The sequence below is a fragment of the Anoplophora glabripennis genome, unplaced genomic scaffold (genome assembly GCF_000390285.2).
Source record: "Anoplophora glabripennis isolate ALB-LARVAE unplaced genomic scaffold, Agla_2.0 scaffold505, whole genome shotgun sequence".
In the NCBI taxonomy this organism is placed as follows: domain Eukaryota; kingdom Metazoa; phylum Arthropoda; class Insecta; order Coleoptera; family Cerambycidae; genus Anoplophora; species Anoplophora glabripennis.
In genome coordinates, this window is record NW_019416588.1 from 263,585 (window position 1) to 286,170 (window position 22,586).

General features: G+C 31.0%; 3 protein-coding genes across 4 annotated transcripts; 1 reads left to right on the plus strand and 2 right to left on the minus strand.

Moving 5' to 3' along the window:
- Positions 1-723: 723 nt before the first annotated feature.
- On the minus strand, positions 724-9,646 carry LOC108911115 (ADP-ribosylation factor 1). The gene is made up of 4 exons (XM_018715952.1): positions 9,546-9,646; positions 8,955-9,118; positions 8,625-8,734; positions 724-1,866 (listed from the first exon to the last, which is right to left on the minus strand). The coding sequence occupies exons 2-4, from the start codon at positions 9,100-9,102 to the stop codon at positions 1,576-1,578; spliced, it is 549 nt and encodes a 182-aa protein (XP_018571468.1). The 5' UTR covers positions 9,103-9,118; positions 9,546-9,646; the 3' UTR covers positions 724-1,575.
- A 95-nt stretch (positions 9,647-9,741) lies between these two features.
- LOC108911114 (putative methyltransferase NSUN6) lies at positions 9,742-21,696 on the plus strand. Of its 2 annotated transcripts, none has more exons than XM_018715951.1 (7): positions 9,742-9,901; positions 9,957-10,088; positions 10,134-10,323; positions 10,398-10,557; positions 11,974-12,181; positions 12,230-12,523; positions 21,369-21,696. In XM_018715951.1, the coding sequence occupies exons 1-7, from the start codon at positions 9,818-9,820 to the stop codon at positions 21,645-21,647; spliced, it is 1,347 nt and encodes a 448-aa protein (XP_018571467.1). In that variant the 5' UTR covers positions 9,742-9,817; the 3' UTR covers positions 21,648-21,696. The 2 variants fall into 2 exon arrangements, with proteins under 2 accessions (XP_018571467.1, XP_023310788.1); XM_023455020.1 differs by lacking the exon at positions 21,369-21,696 and adding an exon at positions 13,419-13,520.
- Positions 21,697-21,833: 137 nt separating this feature from the next.
- LOC108911116 lies at positions 21,834-22,317 on the minus strand. The gene is made up of 2 exons (XM_018715953.2): positions 22,064-22,317; positions 21,834-22,009 (listed from the first exon to the last, which is right to left on the minus strand). The coding sequence occupies exons 1-2, from the start codon at positions 22,281-22,283 to the stop codon at positions 21,921-21,923; spliced, it is 309 nt and encodes a 102-aa protein (XP_018571469.1). The 5' UTR covers positions 22,284-22,317; the 3' UTR covers positions 21,834-21,920.
- Positions 22,318-22,586: the final 269 nt, after the last annotated feature.

A 22,586-nucleotide genomic window follows, 5' to 3' on the forward strand; every position in this document is an offset into this window, starting at 1 on the left:
GCTGATTGGACTATTTATTTTAGAAGTTAGTAGGGTCCAAATAAATATTATAAATGAAAATAAAATACTGCAATTTTCCTAAAATGAATTTTATTTGTGGAACTGCAAACTTCCATTTTGAAAACATTTAAAAAATCTAAATAAAAAATACCTAAATAAGTATATTGTCCTGACACTCACCCTCTTCTCGACAATATGTTTATAATACTCAGTTGACAAAGTTAAGCATTAAAATAAATATATCTCCCAGAAATCAAGCTTAAAGTATAGAATATATAATCTCCACAAGACTGACATTCACATGCTTCGCACGAAGCCGTTTTACTTATTAAAATATCTCCATTTAAATTAACTATCGTAGCAGAGAACCGTTCTGTCTCACAATGTACAGCGCTGATGCAGATCTCCAAATACAACCGTTTTAATAAACATGTTCCCCGTTCACGGTAAAAAAATAAAACATGTCAATTAAAATTCCCGGAGCGGGTCAAACACCACGGCATCCAAACGTGCCACAAAGTATTTTCAAGTGATCTTAAATTTTCTGGATTTGGCACTTTTGAAAAATACCATTAAACCCGTCTCAATTGCAGTAATTTTTCACTATGGGTCCTTTATTTTACAAAAACGAACAAAAAATATTTAAGCCGACATTGGATTTTAGGAGCAAAAAAAATTGTTCACTCGGATCCACCAAGTGAAAAACTGAATTATAAAACTTGCCTCATTTTATTTACATTTATTACCGAATACGACTTGATTAGCTACATTTGAATCTGAAATAAATTAGAATGTATTGTACAGGGCGTTCACTTCTTAGATCTTAAAAAATATTTCAGAGTGGGACTGTGTTAAATTGGGTTGCAATTTTAGGCTCGAAACCGTTAAAAAACTACATCGAAGGCAGTTTGAGACCCGATCATGTCTGAGGCCCGCCCGGCACGCGCAAAATTATAGACAATAAGTTAATAGTATAAATTTATTTGATAATATAGCTGACAAACGGGAATGTCCACGAAAATTGAAATTATAACCTCAAAATGTATATAATTAGATCACTTATTTATTATATCTTACTTACTCCACTGTTTGTCAAATAAAAGTACGCCCCAGAAAAGTTAAAAGTAATCGTAAAATATGGTTTACAATTGAGACAAAGGAGAACAAAGAGAAACATGTAACCGAATTTAAACAATAAAATGCTTGAGCCGTGCCCAATTAAAATATGTTCTAAGATGAACAACAGCCCTACCATATGTTACAAGGATAACGTTTTATTTTTAGTTTATTTAATACAAATGTCTACTGTACAGATATATCTAGTACAAAAAATTATGGTACAAAATAAATCGGCTCGTTACCAGAATAAATAAAAACATATATAAAGACAGTGCAACGTTTAACACTAAGTATACCGTTTGTCCACCATACGATACAAAAAATTATATTAAGAATACGGATAAGTGGGTACGTCGACAAACAGTAAACGTGAGTCATAATTGCAACATATGGTAAATTAACACTGACAGTTCAGTACATAGACAATCACAGGGTGACTGCTAGAGACCACTGCACTTAACGGTTAGCATTCTTTAACTGGTTGGACAGCCAATCCAGACCCTCGTAGAGACCGTCGCCGCTGGTCGCGCATGTGGCCTGGATGTACCAGTTGCGGTTCCTCAGAGAGTGCAGTCCCAACTTGTCGGTGATCTCGGCCGCGTTCATTGCGTTTGGCAAATCCTGTTTGTTGGCGAAAATTAGCAAAACGGCATCTCTCAGCTCGTCCTCGGCCAGCATCCTCATCAGCTCGTCTTTCGCCTCGCCTATACGCTCCCTGTCGTTGCTGTCAACTACGAAGATTAGGCCCTACACAGAAAATTCATCCTTCTGTAAATTCGGAACCAAACGTACAGTGAAAATCGGTTGTAACGACCTTCAAGGGACCCTTTGTTTACGGTTGTTATAACTGATAGACGTAATAAGCAATTACATACATTTTATTTAAAATTCTTTAGAAAAAATGAGTTTACAATACAAGTCTTTAAGTATGTAAATGTACTGCTTTATATTCAAAAGATCTTGCGTGCTTCATTTTCAATTAATTGTTTTCGAATAGAGACTTTATTTTATTTCTATCCTTCCAAATTGTTTAAATCGTATAGTAACACAGCACATTCTTTTGCTTGCTTGCATTAGTTTCTCCATTTTTTAGTCTCTATATTACATCGAGGGCGTCATATCAGAAGGGCGTAAGAGCCACTATAGTCGGTTTTGGATTTTTAGGACGTATGACCTCATTTAATCAATTCGCTTAATATATCAGAAGAGCGTATATATTCATAAACATCAACACTCTATACTAACGCATTTTTCTTAGGCGTATAAACCAATTTTGCAAAACTATATATAATATCAGAAAGGCATATGCTCATATGCCCTTCTAATATTTTTGTATTTCTTTTATGCCTGCTAGACAGTATTTATTGGCTTATACGCCCTCAGCTGATTTGGTTTTCACGCAACGATACATTTGGTTAAACTTGTGAATGTTCATAGATAAAAATTGTGTTGTTTTTGGTGTTTTGTAAGTGTCCAAAACACCCGGTTAATGTTACATCATTATATTCTGAAAAACTTCCTATAAATAAATTAAAGTATAACAATTTATTGTCTATGTGCCAAGGCAAAGATACAGTCATTCCTCCAGAATATAAATATTTTTATGTTTCTTTGCCAGTAATAAATAGTTCTCAAAATTCCGATGATGAAGAACTTGATGACAAGTACGAGAACGACTTATAAAGAGGAAAATGGCACCAAAATAAAATGTAACAAATTTTAGTTGGAATTAATACAATTACTGTATTAATAAAGCATATTTTTGTATACTATACGACTATTATTTAAATAAATTTAATATACGTTCCTCGAACATCTTAATATCAGAAGGGCCCATGAGCCGGAAGTCAAGTACATGTTGGCATTTTACTATATGTTAAATCTCCCTAATGAACTAAAATGTATTGGTCTTATCATATTGGCAAAATCAACAGATTCATTCTAAATCTTGATTTCTAAAACATTTTTTTCATTTCCTGTAAAATTTCAGATTTGGTTCGAACGCCCTTCTGATATGACACCCTCAATATGTCATTTTTTTCTTTATAAACACTTTTCTCTTCAAGATCATGATAGAAAGTGGTAATTAATACATATAACTATATGCGTAGATGTCGTAATTTATCCCAAACGTGCCAAGTGGTGTCAAAAGCGTAGATGTCGGTGCCGGTGAGGTTAGCGGAAGAACGGTGCATTGGTTTTAAGGCCATATATCACTATTGGTCACTATAACCGATAAATTCTATGTTAAATGTATATAAAAACGTCGCTAAATACGAAACGTCGTAAACGGTGTTTTTAATATGGTATTTATATATGATTTAATCGGGACTTCCAAATTCTGTCATATTCAATTTGTTGTATAAAGCAATATCGTTATAACCAATTTTCACTGTATTACCATTCATTATTTTTAACTCAATATAACCCCTCATTAATAATAATTATAATATCCAATTAATCTGAGAACCTTATTATGCGCATCGAACAGCAGACGTAATTGCAGTGGATTCGAACACTGAAGAGATATTGTAGCCAGAATACAGCCAAGATAAGGATTGGATAGCATTAGGATCTAGGAAATGGTAAGAGATACGGGATGGCTCAAATTAGAGAAAAGTTGTTTTTTTATACCTAACAAAATGCCGTTTAGAAGTTTTAAAATTACGGGTATTTCCGGAGATATCCGAAAAAAACCGAAATTTTGCAATCTCGTTTAATTTTTTTTCTGGTTCTATTTGAAAGCGAATTTTAAAATAAATTGCACATTTACATTGCCACTTTTTTCGCTCTATCCAATGGCATCAACATTTTTGCAATCCGACGTTTCGTCTTCGAGAGGCCATCATCAGGTTCATTTTTTTAAATACATCGCTGCTATTTTTATGACAAAATCTAGTCATTTTTAATTCTGAATTAGATGATATTACTATTGTAATTGTTTAAAACGGTTTTTAGCTTGTTTTAGCTATTATGTTTTATTATTTCTAATTAGTATAGTAGTAAAAAAAATTGTTGGATATTTTGCAAAATTTCGTTTTTTTTTCGATATCTCCGGAACTACCTGGAATTTTAAAACTTTTCTCTAATCTGTGCCACCCCGTATCTCTTACCGTTTCCTAGATCCTAATGCTATCCCATCCTTATCTTGGACAGACTGTATAAGATCTGATATGAAGTAGACACAGATTCTTTTCGGTTTTATAATTACTTATTACATATGCATGTCTACATACAGTGAACTGTTTATGCATTGCAAATTTAATAAATGATTTTGGCATTGAAACAGTTATGATGTAAATATGTACAAGATTTCATTTATATTTTTTATACCTAAATTAAAGGTCTAATAAAATAACTAAAAAATGTATACATACAAAAGTTTTTTAGTAATATATTCTCTCAAGAAAGTATCCGGAATTTGTCAATAAAACACATTATATTCAATTAATCATCAAAATCCATTTTGCCTCCTTCAAAAATAGGCTTCATTTGAGGCAATATACTTTTTTAAACGCATATTCCGGTATGGACTTCAACTCCTACAGTAATTTTTGTTTTATGACGTCTATCGACTCGAAATGTGTTCCATGAAGTGGCAATTTGAGTTTGCGAAAGTCAGCAGGGACAGCTCGATGACATTCATTGAGTTTTTGGCCAAAAATTCATTCACAATTATCCCTTTGTGTGATGGTGCATTACCGTGGTGCAAAATCCAACAATTATTCTTCCATAAGTCTAGCTTTTTGTGGCAGAACGCTTCACAATGCCCAGGTAATATCGTTTGTTGACTGTTTCTCCATCCAGAAGGAATTCTGTGTGGACAACACCACTTAACATGACTGATATTTGAACGACTTTGACATGGTGTTTTTGGTTTTGGCTCATTAAAAAAGCATGTGTTCAGCAATATGTTTGCGATGCTCTTTTTGAAAAAACATTGAGTAAACTAGTGCAAACTGATTCGTGAGATCAGTTCATATGCCAGTTATCTCAAACTTATAATAATGGTTTGCAAGCACCATTTTCTTCACTTTAGCGATGTTTTCTTCAGTTGAAGACGTTAAAGGACACCCAGAACGTGGCAAATCATCTACCACTTTTCGACCATGTTTGAATGCTTTCTATCATTTGTATGCTAGAGTTTTCGATAAAACTGAATTACCGTACGTCTTTTCCAAGATTTTCAACAATTCAGCACAAGAAATTCTCTTGGTAGCACTAAATTTTAGGCCAACTCTTTGTTCAATAACACTATTCATAGTAAAAATCACGGAACACACTAAAATTAACAGCTGTAAACAAACTATTTGACATATCGCACTCAAACTTCACGTCAGAGTAGAGTGCACTGCTACCAACTTTCCATCAAAAAAGAAATTTAAATCTACTCTACTTGAAATTTTTAAATGACAAATTCCAGTTACTTTTTCGATAGAACATACATATTATCTATTTTTCGGACTCATTAAAATAAACAATTGAATGTCAAAAAGTATAAAAATCAAGTCCGCTTCAACTTTTTAAAAGAAATAGTTAAAAAAATTGACATACTGTATAGAAAATTAGAATTGCAGTACATAAGGTCTCTAATAATAAGGTAAATATGGTTAAAAAAAAATATACCATGTATTACAATGGAATGAGCACCTAGCAACTTGATAACATAATCCCGATAATCATTTCAAACATAATATGTGGTTTAAGATTTTTGATTACATCTTCCCTATTACTAGAGATAGAAAAAAAGCACGATCCAAAATTTATAGCAATCCTTAAAAAAAAGAAATTAAGTTTGATTTTGTTTCTATTCATTTTAGGGTGTCCAAAAGATGGTAAGAAAAAGTCCCAAACACTTTTGTATACAATTTTTTTTTTCTAATATTTATTATAAACTCTGAAATTGAAACCCTGTAGACATTTCATTTGTTCGCCAAAAAAAAAGTTAAATATATAAATCTCAATTAAGTATTCGAGTTTTCAGTTATCTGACATATGAGTCATCCAAATAACCCCACATAATTAAAATTCTATGTACTTAATCAGCAATGTATATAAAGCAAAAGTCTTACTATTAATATTCTATTATATTTCTAAAAAATGAACTGATGATATAAATGAAGAACTCAATAAAAAAATGACTGCAAAAATCTATGGTGAAAATAAACAAATATATGATAGATAGCAAATACTAGGTTTTGATATATAGTTGTCCCAATTTATTAGTTTACAATCTATTAATGTAAGTGAACAATGAAATTATTATTAAATTCATTTTAAAAGTGCTAATACACTGGAGTTTGCTTATATTTACCCCATTTTAATGACAAATTGCGACATATTTCCATCCTTAAATTTGGTTTTGTATAGATTGATTCTCAGTTTGCTTATTATTCATCTGTTTAGTGCAAACCAATCACTGTCCTTTGAGATGGTCGGACTGGTCAAAATCGTTCAGCGTACAAATATTTCATTGGTCAGTTCAATCAGCTGATTGGGAATATTGGACAGGGTTTATACAGTTACTAAAGGTCGTTCAGCGAATTGTTTGACTAAAGAAGTTTGACCGAACTAGTCCGACCATTCCCTAACCACAGTCATAGTATTTGGAAACCGATTTTTGGTGCCAATTTTTAAAAAAATATTGATTTTTTTTTGAAATCTAAAACATCATTCTACCCCTCTTGGCTTGGTCTACTGCAATTTTTTGTTCAATTATTGGAAATTCATTGTGCGGGAAAAAAAGGAAAGTGCAAATTTTCCTTCATTTGGCACAAATTAAAAAAAAATTATTAATGAAAATTAATACGATAAACTAAGCGAAATACATTAAAACATCAGAATATACATTCTGAAATATGTATATAAAACTTAAAACTAGATATATCTTAAAATTGATATTTTGAGGGGTATAGAATAAAGTATTGCCAAAAAATCTAAAACAATTTTTCATTGGTTCATAGAAAAACATTAGGTTTTAAGATTTACAATTTTAAGGAAGTTACAGTTTCCAAATATGCCTATTTAGGCTCTATTTAACAAAATATAATTGTATCTCATTACTTTTTACTATATAAGAGCCAGTATGCTTATAAATCTAGACACCCAGTATAACATGCAAAAAATTTCTCATTTGTGAACTAGTAATTTGTGCAAAAGTAAGGTATTAAAAACAAAGGCCAACAGTTGCTCAACTTTAGTTGTTATAAAAAACACTGAACATAATATTCCTTCTCCTTTGTTTTTTTTTTAATGAAATCTTATTTTTAATTCATAATATTGTTTATCAACCAATTGTGCATATTAATGAAATATTTGAAGAATATTCCTACATATACATAAGCATTTATTATAATATTTCATTTGTTCATAATTTTCGAGATGAAAAAAATAATAAAAAAGCATATGGTGCGTTTTGAAAAAAAAAAAAATGTCGCGACGGACTCAAACCAGCGATCTCGTGACTGTCAGTCCCGAACGCTACCAATTAGGCCACGCTCCCAGTTGAAGAATGTGTCACATCTACTGGATTTAGAAGTCAGGTAAAACTTCAAAATCGATTATCTCGGTAATTTTTTAACGTTGCATCAAACTACTTCGAAAAATTCTTATTCAAGGTCAAAACTACACGTACCATAAATATCAAAAATTACAAAAATCCGACTACCTTACCTTCTCCTTGTGAGTAAAGTTTTTGCATTTTTTACAATTCTTTTAACAATAAAATTTTCATTTAATAGCTAATTTTGGAACAAGAACTAATGCTACAATTTTTTCATCAACTTGTAATAGTTTTAGTCAATTATGATGAGTTTATCTTTCCAAGGTCATATTTAGATTTACACAGTTCTAGTAACTACAATTTATTTAAATGAATGTCCGCAAAATCCACGCTTCTAGCTTAATAATACATATTTAAAAGGGTAGCCATCTACCATAAAATACTGGAATTAATGAATGTATAATTGAAACTCAAACCACACACTAAGAAAGTCTGCAATAATTGAAGTTTCATATATGAAATCCATACGATGACTCACAGCTAAACTGAGTGCTTCATATAAATAGTTTATTGCAATCACCGACATTAAAAATGTGATCTGGATGCCTAACACATGCTTTCATTTATGTGTAAGACTGTTGATGATCTGAAGGTTTGTACAGATTTATCTTTATGAGATACTTCCTTGTTTATCTCACCATTTGAACAAGCGACTATTTAAATCGGAACATTTTTTTATCAAAAATTTAAAGGTAATGAATCATTTAATTCTCAATTGGTATATGAACATAATTAATAATTATATTTGCTAATGACACAGCTACAACTGGAACCATTCTAAAATGTAGAATCGCTTTAAAAAAATGTTTCTAGAGAATTATAAAGTAAAAGTAAAACTGTCTTTCTAATTATATTTAAAATTATAAAAATCTTATATCCACATTATCTTCTATATGCACTGCTACATTTTAAAGCAATGTTAATAAAAATATGGGGTGCTTACCTGTGTATTTTGGAAATAGTGTCTCCACAACGGCCTAATTTTATCCTGACCACCTACATCCCACACCGTAAAGCTGATGTTCTTATATTCTACAGTTTCGACATTAAACCCTAAAAAAATAAAATTAGATAAGATTTGCGAAAATCTTGTAAAGGTATAAATTCTCAAGGCCATTGAACTATGACTCACTTAGTGATATAGTACATTTTATAAAACAGCTTAAATCATGAACTTTTAATTAAACTTCTATGTATGAAGCAAATTTCATCACACAAAATATGAAATGACAGGTAGCGGAGTTTGAGGTATAAGTATCTCGTATATTCTTACCAATAGTTGGAATAGTTGTAACAATTTCTCCTAATTTTAGTTTATATAAAATTGTGGTTTTACCAGCAGCATCTAATCCTACCATCAATATTCTCATTTCCTTTTTGCCGAAAAGGCCCTTAAATAAATTAGCAAACACATTCCCCATAGTGATTGCTTATAACCTAAAAACAAAAAATGTAACAATGTTAATAGTGCAAATTATTTTTATATACGCAATTAAAAATTTAAAGCGCAGCTATATTTAGAACAAAGACGTTTAACGCAAAAATAAGGTTATTAGTCTTGCAGAAAATTGACATATTGATTTAATATTTGACTAATCTCATCTAGACTGCTTTTTATCGAAATTTACTTGCAGATACTTACAATATAATGTATTAAGTGAGTTAATTTAACGTCTTTTGTACGCCAATTTATTAATGGACTGCACATAAAAACTCCAAATGCCGAGTTTGACTTGTTGTCACTTCAGCCAAACCCCAAGTATTTAATAAGAAAACAATATCAAATGCGAAAACACAAAATTATACACCAATACCTGATATACGTTAAGCTAGATTAAACACAGAGGCATATATTAACACATACCTTTTTAAAAAACACTTTACACTTTAAAGAAACGCTAACACATTCACCAATCCTCCCTAAAAGTTGTCGAATGTCAATATGGCGGAATAGAAGAGGTTCGTACTTCATGCCACGTCTTGGGAAACAGCGTATTACATTGGTTAACGGACCCCACGTGACCCACTTTTACCAACCGTTCGTCCAACTCGTTACACGTTGGTCCTTAGAAAAAAATATATAATTCCGTAATTTACATGTTTTTTTCTTTTTCTTTATGAACTAGGGTTGAAACAATGCCATACCCAGATACTCCTTTTGAAGATAATTTTAATTCAAGCCTTATCATTGGTTTGAATGAGGAAGAATACAGCACTGCGGTAAGTTTCTTTTTTTTTATGTATTGGCAACTTGTATAAAAGCGCGAAATTGTAGATTTTAAAAGATCATTTTGAGAAAACCTCGAAGTGGCTGTGTTCTTCCCCAAAAATAACTTCGTACAGAGTAAATTACTTAAAAAGTAATAGTGAAGAGGTATTAGAAATGACGCGCAAGTATATTTCCAAGGTTAGTTAAACTTTTTAAAAGTTTGCAAATGTAAATATTATTTAGGTTTTAGGTACAAATTCAGTAATAGTAGAAAAGCATCTTTTAATTCCCAATGTAATTGTTATACAGCATGATCTCGAAAAGAAAATATTGGAAAAATATGATAAAGAGGTTGTAGTAGATGTAGATTGCGCCTCAGCAGTCTTACGAGGAGCTCATATTTACGCCCCAGGAGTTTTAGCTATGATGTCAGGTTGGAAAATATGATTTCAATTTACACCAAAGAGAAATATGTCTATTCTTTTAAGTTTAAATCGTTTGCTTTAGGTACTCAAGTAGGTGATAAAATAAGTATATACGCTGATTCTAAGAAAAAATGTAAGAGGGGACTACAAAAATTGTACGAAGACAATGGTAAAATTTTTATTGGTAATGGAGAGTCAAAGATGGTACGACATGAATTGTTCGGGGAAAATTTGGCACTGAGGCAAGTTTTACATTGAAAATTATATTTTTTTATTAACCATTACTCATTTTCACTAAAGATTAAAATTGCTGTAAAAATATGGTATAACCATCTGGCGGAGTAGGTATAGAGACATATTTTGGAGACATTTAATTCATATTCATATAAAGTGGCGTCAACAGAGATATAAGATACGCCCATTTTGCTGTTTTGTATACCTACCAGAATTCACATTTGAGGAATGAGACAATACTTTGACGTCTAAATTTTAGTATTTAAATAAAAGAAATATTAGCCAAAAATATAATTATATCGGTTGTTACATGCATAAATGGGAAGGTTTCCATAAAAGTCAAAAAATTTTTAAAAAATATATATATAAATTATCGTTAATTCTGACTTTGTCCGTTCATTTAGCGGCGACACCTACATCGTCGTTACTGTAAATCAATCCATATAGGATATAGCGCTATTGCGGCAATAGATTGCGCTAGCAGTATTACTAGTCGCACTTGCACCATATGAGAAAATATTTAGTTACTCATATGACTTTCACTAACTTAGTATGTACTTGAATATTTACTATTACAACAGGAATTTATTATAATACAGAAACGATTAAAGAAAAAAATTGTATACAGAAATAAATTCCGGTTCAATTTTGAAGAAAAAAGGGCCCTGTCTTACTCGACATAGTTTTCGATATACAAGGTGTTAACTGGTGTTAACATTTTTATAAATATAACATGGGTACACAAATATCTCGAAAATTATTGAAACTTAGGCTAATATAACTATATAAATGAAGACTGAAATAGATTGAATTACAACACCGTCACTAAGAATCGAACCTTATAGTTTTTCGAAGCTGAGTGTTTCGAAAATTTGATAACCCCATTTGATTCGAAACAAATAATTTTCTAATAATTATTATTTTAGTACGGCATGTCTAATTCACGCTTGAATAATTCAAAAACCATTCTAAAACTGTCCATTTAAAAAAAAATTTATTGATTTCTCAATGTATTGCAAAAAATTGTAAGTACAATATGTATATTAATTTACACACAAAAAAATCATTCTCAATTTTTTAAAATTTTCTAGGGTATAATAACGAGCAAGTGTCATCTATGCCATTGAATTTTTAAAATTATATTCGACTTATTCAAGTCTATAGAAAAATTAGGTTAAATAAATTATTACTGGTAAAATATTCTGTTCTTGCTTTGAAACATAAGTATAAATCAAATGGATAAATCGAATTTCCAAAATACTGAGCACCGAAATTTTGAGGACCTTAGTTCTCCCAATATATTTGCCACTGTCAAGTTCTTCCTCAAAATTGAAAAATGATTTCATGAAACCAAAAAAAAAATCATTATTTTGGAATATTTAATACAACTGTGGTTACTACAATGTTATTGTTTTCTGTACCAGTGGCGTAGCAGTACAGGTAATCGATACAATATCGGGTTGTCCATCACTAGGGGACAATTTTCTACCACCTGGTTTAGCATTGTTACAAAACTTGCCTTCAATATTATGCGTCTATGCCCTGGAACCTCAGCCATCTGAAAAAATTCTCGATATGTGTGCTGCCCCGGGTAACAAGACCACTCATATAGCTGAATTGATGCGAAATAAGGTAGGTGTAATGTTACCATCATCATGGTTTTTACTGTCTATATTTTAGGGAGATGTAGTGGCCATTGATAAAACTTTAAAGAAAACTAACCAATTGAAAAATCGTTGTGCAGAATTTGGTGCCAAAGCGCACATATTTGACGCTGATTCTACTAAAATATATTCTGACGATTCAGTGAGAAAATGTGTTGAAAATGGTCCACCTTTTTCGTCAGAAACGTTCGACAGAATTTTACTTGACACCCCTTGTAGCGTTCTTGGAAAAAGGCCACAACTGGTCAATAGTACATCGGAAAAAGTGATTAGGTCTTATGTGCCGTTACAGAGAAAATTGTTCAAGACGGTAAGTAAATGTAAAATATCCAAAAACAACCTCGTTACAAGTACTCTTAATTTGGTTGACCTTAACATATATTCTGTTGGTTAAGCAAAGAGGTCAGTAAAAATACTGAGGAATAAATTTCGTGATAATTTAACCAGCAGAACGTCGAAAGAAATTGGAACAAGTATGTTTTTTATAGAAAAAAATCGAATAATTTATTTTTATATAACTAATCTTGCATTAGAGGAAAAAAAAGGTAAACCTACCTACCTAACTAAACTGTTTAATTAATCGATACCAAAGTTCATTGCTTATACTTCACTGGACTACTCTGTATATATACAGGTTGACCCAGAACTGATGGTTGGCTGCCATTACAGGGAAACGGAAATATCAAATAGAAAACTGCAGGGGGATCTTTATGAGACGATGATTACCTACACGACATTTGACTTAAAATTCCATCTTGCTAAGTTTACCACCCTAAGGGTTGTGACGTCATTGAAATTATTTATCCTAATTTACACATAGAAAAGGTCTCACTATCCTTAACAACTTTTATTAAAAGTTTTTCGACATCTCTTTCCGTGCAATAAATAAAATATTATATGTACAGAGATAACGACTGGTTAAATCAAGTTGTTACTGATTCTATCAGACTTGCCATGGAAAACAAGATTGTCAGTCTTCGTATTCATTATTGATATGAATCATTTGTTTCTATAAAGTCATTTTGCTAATTTCGAATCTTTCCAAAGTAACATCCGCAACTCTGACAAAAAAACTACCTACTAGATGGAATTTTAAGTCAGATCCCTACATCATACCATAAAGATCCTTGTTTGCGGTTTCCTATTTGCTCTTTTTGTTTTCCTGTAATGGTCGCCAACCATATTTTTTTCTGTTAAAATTCTAGTTGTACAGGGTGTTTAACTCTACCGACACAGAGCAGTGCAGGCACGTGTAGAGGATTTTAAAACATGCCGATTGGTTATGTAACATTTTTTTTCTGGAATGTACCGTTGAAGAAATATTCACCTCTGAAGATGAGTGTTAAATTTTGAAAAATTTTGAAAAACAATAATATTTCAGCAATGCCTTAATATAGAGCAGCCAATTGGGTACATGATTTGCGTTTACTGTTATCTTTAATTGGAAAAAATATGAATTTTTTATAAGCCCAATAAGGGCTAGACTACCCCTAGGTAGGGCGCTGTTAAAATAATGTCGATCAGTATGCCAATTATTAAATAGTTTTAAACGTCAAAAATGACACACGAAATCGTAGCCTACTAGTCGTAAAACTGCAAACTTACTTTTTGTCCGATTCAAGTAGTAATGACGTTATTTCACAAAATCCCGATTTTCTCAAAATTTTTTCGAAATATTTGTAATAGTACAAAAAAATTTTAAATTAAATTTCCTATAATAATTTTAAGGGTACCCTACCCCTAGTCCGGCCCTTATTGGGCTTCCAACAAATTCTTACTTTTACAAGCTTTTATTTGACTTGCCTTGTTAGTATGGGTCAAATTTTGCAACCGAATTTTAAAACAGTTATCCCCAACCGATTGAGCTGAAATTTTGCATATACTTTTAGTTTGGATGACAATGCATGGTTAGCTAAGTGACGTCATTCTAAATCCAATATGGCGAACTTCCAAAGATGTCGAACCAGTTATTTTTTATGCACCCCCTCGATATGGGTATCAAATGAAAGGGTTTGCTGAGAAGAAGACGAAAATAAAATGACGTCACTAAAAGCTTGTTTTTAAAATTTTTTTTATACATGAACTTATTACCAATTAAAAATAACAATAAATGCAAATCATGTACCTACCAAATTTGATTGCTCCATGTTAAGGTATCGCTGAAATATTATTGTTTTTCATCTTCAGAGGCCAATATCTCTTCAACGGTACACACCAGAGAAAAATGTTACATAACAAATCGGCTCTGTGTTGGTAGCGTTATGAAACACCCTGTATATAGGGTGTACGCAACTTTCACTGACAACGTTTGATACTGAACTTTGAACTGGATATTCACGACGATAAATAAATACGATCTACGAAAAAAAAAGTTAAATAAAAACCTTTTGGTTTTTGAGTTACAGGCCTTCAAAGTTGTCAAACTTCATAATCCTTTTACCGATCGCGTTAAAATTTCATCACATTACCTGATAGCCACAACAATCAAGATCTTGTTTTCATCGCCTACTGTACTCAAAATTTTAAACCGAAACGTACACACATGCAAATAATGCCATTTTTCTCAAGAATGGCTTTCTGTAGGCGATTTTCATAGAGACAATTTTTTTTTTTATAAAACGACCTTTTCAATGTTGCCGCCCGCTTTAAAAAAATACGAACACTGTAAAAGTTTTGACCGCTAAAAGGGAGGGGTAACCAGAGAAAACTATGACCCAGTATATCGATTTGACTAAAGCTTTAAGAAATAATATGCAATAATGGTCCAAATAAATGTACCAAATTTTAACGCGATCGGTAAAAAGGTTATGAAGTTATTAATTAAATTAGTTTTATTTTTGACAATATTGAAAGCTTGTAACTCAAAAACCAAAATTTTTTTATTTAACTGTTTTTTCGTAGATCGTCTTCATTTATCGTTGTGAATGTGCAGTCAAACGTTGTCGGTGAAATTTGCGGACACCCTGTATATTGAACTAATTACTGTAGTTAATCCATGACCTGCTGGATTTTTTAAAAGTAATTTTTCAGAAAATCACTAGAAATATTTATATTAGAACGTAGCCTTAATCAACATCACTTAAAAACTACGATCACAGTAAACTTATGAGTTATCTTCACAATTTTAGTCATTCAAATTATTAATAGTGCCAGTAACTAGCTATTTTTTATCATCTTTCTCATAAATGTTTAAACTAAAACAGAAATGTAGTAATTTTAAAATTTTAGGCCCGCTTGAAATGTATTCTGCGCCATAGATTTAAGATATTAACCTCAGAAAATAATGCTGATTAAGATTTCGTAGTTAAATTTTCGATAAAAAACTCCCAGTGGCTGTCCAAAAAATTGTTCCGAAATAAATCACAATAGGACATAAATAATCGTATTTGGTTTACATCTAGAGCTCATCAAAGAAAAACTCGAATCTTGTCCCTAAAAAAAATATGTGTCGTATATAATTTTCATCCATTAATTCATATTATCGGCACTTTGATTATTTAATTTGTCCCATTAAATAATTGCTCAAATTATTAAATAATACGCATCAGTCAATAATATTTTGTTGTTGTATATAGGTATATTAGAGAATTATCGGTTTTTTAACGTTAAGGAGTTTACAGCTATTAATCATATTTTCACATACTAATTATTCTTTTTGCGTTTTGCATTGGTAATTACTGAAACCAACCAAGTTTTGCATAGATATAAGGTATTCGTTTTAAAAATTAACTTCAAGGCTTCATTATTACACTTTTTATAGTTATTGAACCCCTCTCTTGGCGTGTGGTGTGTCAAATTTAATTCAGTTATATTTTACTTTTTATCAATAATGCAGTATAAGAAATTTTGGTTGATATTCATGGTTTTCTTCGTCTCGTTCAGTTTAGGATTTAACAGTGCATCCAAAAGTAAATGTTCCCTTAGTTCAAGTGATAAGCGGAAACATTGTCCAGGTATGTATAATATACATATGTTTTAATATATATTCTACAATTTCTTAATATAGGTACAGTGTGACAGATATAATCAAATTTGATTTTAGTTAGTCCGGTACTAAATCTAAAAAAGGTGGATTTTTTAAGATTATGTTAAAAAATTATTAATACTATATTCTATTTTAGCGTTCTCAGAAAACTCCATCTACCATATTTTAATGAAAAATTTGTAAAGGTGTTCGAGGTATTTTTTTATTTTTGCAGGATCGTTAACTTAAAAACTGTTGATTAGTAAATTTTTCCTTTTACTTTTTTGTGTAGCTGGTAATAAAAATTTTGCATAGGAATTTATCTGTTGCGTAACAAAAAAAAAAATTTTTGAGGAGAGCCGAAATGTAGTTAATTGAAACTACAGTGACTATACAAGATAGTGGTGACAATAGAGTATACCATTTTTAAATGGTCCACATGATTTTATCTGCCATGTTGCATCCAGTGTCAAATTCATATGTGATGTGTCATGTGTCAAGAGCGTTCTTGTGGTGTTATTCAATGTTTGTATTGTTTTATTTTAATTTTGGTGATTATTAGTGATACTATATTGGATATTCTGTGCTAAGGGATAGATATAATGTTTGCAGAAGCTCCTATAAGGACGACGACCGTGAATTTCTTTCAGGTTTTTTGGACACCATAACAAAAAATATAACACCTACTTATGAGGATGTTAAGGTTCCTGTTAACATAGAAGAACCAAAATTTAATGTTAGTTTTAGTGAATTAAATTCTCTTTTTAATGTGTGCGGATATATTGCTCAAAGTATCGTTAAAACATAAAAACTTGTCCAAACCACTACTCTGTGTCCAAACTGCGTACACGCTGTTAGTTCTAAAACGCCGATTCATAAAACATTTTCAAAATTTAACGTACCTACTTAAGAGATTTAGAGAACATTCACTCTTTTTTGCAATAAAGCGGTATTTTTTTTCTTCTTGCAGATGGATAGTGTTTTACAACATTTTTTGCGATTGTATCTTGACAAAACATAAATTTAAAAGAGTTTTTCTTAAAAGAAATGTCTGGTTTAAATTTAGATCTACCAAATTGTCATCAGATCGAAAATAATATTGTTAAAAGATTTATTATGTTCCGATTAAACATAGCTTCCAAAAAATGCCAAAAAGCATAAAAAAAGCTTGCAAGTAAAAGTGTTGCTGGACATTTATTGTAACAAATACTATCACTAGTATTAAGTATTTATTTTTGTAATGTAAACCCAATAAATTTCATTGTGTAATGTAGGTAAGCTTAATTTTACTTGCCTGGGTAATAAAAACCAATAGTACTGTTATATATTTATCCTCCCCTATTGCACAAGTAGATTCTACAGGCTTCGCTTAAAATCTGTGTGTAAAATTTATAAGAAAAATACTCTTGTCCTTAACTTATTTTTTATAAAAGTTACTTTTAGTCGCTATTGTCGCCACGGTCTTGTATAGAGCCACTGTAATTGAAACGTATTCCAAAAAAGGTCTCCCTAATAATCAAAAAATAAAACTCTGGACCAGTCAAGGGTTTATTTTTATGAAAATCACTTTTAAGGCCTACAACTTCTTAGGGGTGCAACTTAATATAAAGATAAGTTGCGTTAAATCACCATATTTTGGGTTCCCTTACATGCTTCTGTTCTGTGTCGGTTCTTACGCAAAACACTCTGTATATTGGGAATATACAGGGTGGTCACTTTTTTTTATCAAACTTCAAGAGCCAATATATCATCAAAAAATAATATTAGTTTGCTAAATAAACTATACCCGACAAATGTTTACTTTTTGAGATCAGCAAATTGGTTTCCCCGAAAAAAAAATATATATTTTTCGATTTTTTCTGTAAGTGATGAAGTTCCACCCATAAGATCATTATAAATGATTTGGCACTGTACGTGCGATCTTTGGAGAATTTTTCAATTTTTTTTACTGTACCAGTGGCGGAGAAAAGGTGGTCCGTACATAGTTTATTTAGCAAATTAACGTTATTTTTTATGATGTAATGGTAACTGAGATTTTCGGTAAAAAGATACACTATACCGATTTTCCACAAGTATACCTTTTCCACGGAATCTAAAAACGAATCCCAGATGATTATTAAGTCATTGGCGTAGAAGTTGGGATAAAAAATCCCACTTTTTTACCCATTCTTACGCCACTGACCTAAAAAAAATTGTAAGTTTTACTGTATTGTCACGATCAATCGAAAGCTTGATAGGAGGGGCAAGACTCTTTGTTTTCCTCTCCTGGGTGCACCCCCCTATCTGCCCCTAATATTTTCACATTCATAGCAAAAGACAAAGAAAACAATAACAACAACATTAAATAATTTAATAATTCTCTCCATTGGAATTAATCTTGTCCAATTCCTTGCCCAGTGGTTTCACCATATGCTTGCCTAATTTTATTAACTAAGCCCCTTTTAGTACAAAGTCTATCCTCAGTGTCACATAAATAATATGTGTCGGAGTCAGGTCTGGAGATCTTCGGCACTACTCTTGAACTGAATTGGACATATACATTTTTTAAGAAAATACGTGTAAAGTACTGCTTATCTTACATTGTCAGAAAATCATTGAAAAGGAGTTAGGTTATTTAAAATGGAATTAACTACTTATTTAGTATTGTCACAGACAAAATAGCTGGCGATAAGCTATATTGTCTGTGGTATTGTCATAATATTTATATGTTATATATGTTATATTTTCTGTTTTTTTTTTGACATATGTATTTCTTTATCGAAATAAATAAAAATTCTCAAGAATTTGATAGTCTAATAAAGTATAAAAGATAACATTTATCTATCTTGAGCTCTTTTATAGTTATTTCATTCAAAATTTGAAAAAATAATACATACTTTTTAAATCCATCCCTTTTTTATTCTTAGAATCCCTATGACTAAAATCAAATTTCGTTATACCAGAACAATCACTTTGCATGTAATTAGTTCATATCAAAATGTCAAAACATTTCAATTCCAAATAACCGAAATATATATACGATGATTTAATTGTTAATTTAATACATGCTACAATTTTTTGGATGAGATTTTTCGAAAAATTACTTTGAGTATTTTGGTATTAAAAATCTGGCTTTACTCAAAATCCCGGTATTTCAAATTTGAGAAATTTATAATGGAGTAAAATCTTCATAGACAAGTTTTTAATTTACTACGTTTCTTTCAGTTTAAAAAAGGAAGCACTGGAAATGTCTGAAGATGATGAAAATAATAAATAATGCTTATGAGACTGCTGGTTATAAACGGTATTCTGTTTACTTATGAGCCTAAAATTGTGGAAATTTTATTTTATGAAAAAAAAAGAAAAATGAAATTATGAGTAACTTGCAAATAAACTTTATTATTTACCAATTAATAATAATCGTTAGTAATTGACTAATTTTCGTCAGTTTTAACCATTTCCAATGTCTCCTAAATTTTTAAATTGAAAATAAACTTAAAATATACAGGGTGTTCCGAAATTAATGGAAAAACAGAGCAAGAGTAGATTTCTAGCGACAAAAAATACGATGTAGCCTTACTTACTTACTTACCTTGTTTTGGAGAAAATATTTGGACTTGGGTGTTTTCCGGGAGGAGAAAAACGAATTATTAACTTTACTCTAGACGCTAGAGAGTGCTACAAAATGAAGTCGTTGTGAATAAATATTGGCCAAAATTTTTTTGGCACTTCATGTGTGAAAGTTTTAGTACCAAAATATTAGTCTCTTAACTTGTTTGTAGAAATATTATATACTAGTTTTCGATTTATTTGCGGTTTTCCCATACTTAAAACTGCCATAGTTCAAAATTTGACATCCTTCATCTTTTTAAATATCAACTTTTGAATTAATGTAAGTTTGGCTACATCGCAATTATTTTGTCGGTTTCTACTCTTGCTCTGTATCTCATTAATTTCGGAACATCCTGTATATTATTATAAATTAATTAATTAATTAAAGCCAGATTTTTAATAAAATATTTCTAAATAATCGTATCTAAAAGAATAAATATAAATAAAAATTAATTGGTGCATCTTTTTTTTATTTAGTCTTTCCTTGAGAGTTAATAAATTCACATTATCCATATTTTCTCACAATTTCATGATGTTTTTTTGTCAGATGTGACTTCATGCACAGGGCCTTACCAAGAAATAAGAAAAGGAGGTTACAAACACTGTTGTGACATCTGTTACACTTTACTTCGTAAGTATACCAATTTTTTGTATTAAGGTAAGTACCATTAACAACTGATTGATTTCAGAAAAGGGAGACGATTGTGACCATCCAAAGGTACCGAATGCATTGTGCGCCGATGGACTTTTCTGTATAAATAGTCAATGTCAATAAAGTTATCCAATAAATAATCTGATTTCCCATTTTTTTTCATTCATATTCCGTTTGTGCTTTAAATTTTCAAGATCCCATTAATATATTTTTGGGTGCACTTTATCTGGTACTAACTTGGACTATTATTCAAAAACAAAATATAAAATATTAAATGTATCCTGTATCAAAATTATACCTTTCTATAAATATATTTATTTTAAAAGGTTTTGCTAATTTTCTAACTGTGTTTAATAGTACGAGAGATATAGGAAAAAATTGCAATATTAATGCTACAAAAATCTGCTTCTAATAATTTAATCTTTTCTATATTATACAGGATGTTTCCAAGTTTATACCCTAACTTCAGGAGGTTATTTTTTAGTTCACTTTAGATAAAGAAAACAACCTTCAAAATTTCTGCCTCAGGCTAAATAAAACAAGGAACTGGATATTGGGATGTTAAATTTTATAACCCATTACCTCAAGAAACAAAACTTTTAGATTTGCTATGTTTTAAGCATAGAGTCAAGCATATTCTAACAACTAACCGGGATCAATATTGTTTGACTTTTCATGTCAACTATTTGAATCGCCAGACTGCACTTGTTCCTGTAAAATCTTTCGCATATATTTAAATAGACATATTTTTTAAATTTCAATATGCTGTATCTCGAAAACCAGTAGATCCATATGGTCCAAAATGCTCCAAGGAACAATCTTCTATGGTCTTGGTGTGACATAAACTTAATTACTCTACACACGCTCTATAAGTCTTATACCTATTTGTGTTTTCATAAAGTTTGTACGTTGTTTCATCATATTTTAGTTGTGAATAATATTTTGCAGGCTGTGAAGCTTCTCAAAGTGAACGGAACTTTAGTTTACAGCACCTGTACTATAACTTTAGCGGAAAACGAAGGTATGGTTGCTTGGGCATTGAAGACGTTCGATTGTTTGGAACTTGTTAAACCCAAACTGTGTCTGGGAGGTCCTGGATGGGAAGGTACGTCCTTAAAAGAGGAGCAAAGACTTTTGGTACAAAGATTCGGACCGGACCAGCCAGTCGATTCTGTTGGATTCTTTTTTGCTTGTTTTGTCAAAAAATCTAGTTGTGAAAACCATTGATTTATAGTAGATTGATGACATATTATTTAATATACAAATTTTTAATCAACATTTTGGTAATTCTTCCCTCAGTTTTCTTTGAATCTAACTAAAGCTAGTATTAATAGTATTGCATACGTATGACTCAACTTCTTTCGATAAAATATGATTTACCATTAACTTCTGTACAAAAATGAAAAACAGATATTGACTTTGTTTCTTTATAAATTTGCCTTAGATTTGTTACATAATATTATTTTGTCGTGGCAACGTTTCAGCTGTTTATTTTTCTCTTTAAGGATTTTTACAAACGTCGTCGGAACATTTTAATCCTTTTGCACATTTAAATCTAGGTTCTGAAGGTCCGCAAGGTCCACCAACTTCTAAAATTTAAAGCACAAATAAAATAGAAAGCAATTTTTGCATGATTTACTTACGGGATATATTGAAGCAATCACGACAACAATTACATGGTCCAGTAGGTCTTATTTCCTGATTTGGTCCTCTGCAAATTATCACAATTCCTGGACAAAGCAAATTGGCGTTCTTACAAGGATCCGGACCATTGCAAGACAAAGACGAGGTTTGAGAAAATACAGTAAAATACAACAGTGCGCTCACAGCCGCAAATAGTGCTATTTGGACATGCATCATCATATATCAAGTGCAAAACTGTGTGGATATAGCTCGAAATTATATATTTATGGTTCATTCTCATTATATATTACAGTTTTATCGGCAGTGATAAGTAATGTTTTTTTTTTCGTGTGTTATCTGTCTTAGGAATTGCGATAAATATGTTTCTTGTTAGTAGTTAAAGTAAATTATATATATCAATAAATTACCATAAATGTATTTTCTTATAAAATTTAATATAATGGGTATAATAACAGTAATAATATCATAACAATGCCGATATTTTTTTAGGTGGTAAAAAGGTAGAGTGTAATGTAATTGCGT

What these genes read in the sequence shown, in the direction of transcription:
- LOC108911114 (XM_018715951.1), top strand. Translation starts at nt 9,818, where the DNA reads ATGCCATACCCAGATACTCCTTTTGAAGATAATTTTAATTCAAGCCTT. An exon ending in CGCGCAAGTATATTTCCAAG is followed by an intron (nt 10,089 to 10,133) that starts GTTAGTTAAACT and finishes AATATTATTTAG; the next exon opens with GTTTTAGGTACAAATTCAGT. An exon ending in CTGAATTGATGCGAAATAAG is followed by an intron (nt 12,182 to 12,229) that starts GTAGGTGTAATG and finishes TCTATATTTTAG; the next exon opens with GGAGATGTAGTGGCCATTGA.
- LOC108911115 (XM_018715952.1), bottom strand. Translation starts at nt 9,102, where the DNA reads ATGGGGAATGTGTTTGCTAATTTATTTAAGGGCCTTTTCGGCAAAAAG. An exon ending in TACAACTATTCCAACTATTG is followed by an intron (nt 8,735 to 8,954) that starts GTAAGAATATAC and finishes TTATTTTTTTAG; the next exon opens with GGTTTAATGTCGAAACTGTA. An exon ending in ACTATTTCCAAAATACACAG is followed by an intron (nt 1,867 to 8,624) that starts GTAAGCACCCCA and finishes TTTTCTGTGTAG; the next exon opens with GGCCTAATCTTCGTAGTTGA.
- LOC108911116 (XM_018715953.2), bottom strand. Translation starts at nt 22,283, where the DNA reads ATGATGATGCATGTCCAAATAGCACTATTTGCGGCTGTGAGCGCACTG. An exon ending in TGATTGCTTCAATATATCCC is followed by an intron (nt 22,010 to 22,063) that starts GTAAGTAAATCA and finishes TTTAAATTTTAG; the next exon opens with AAGTTGGTGGACCTTGCGGA.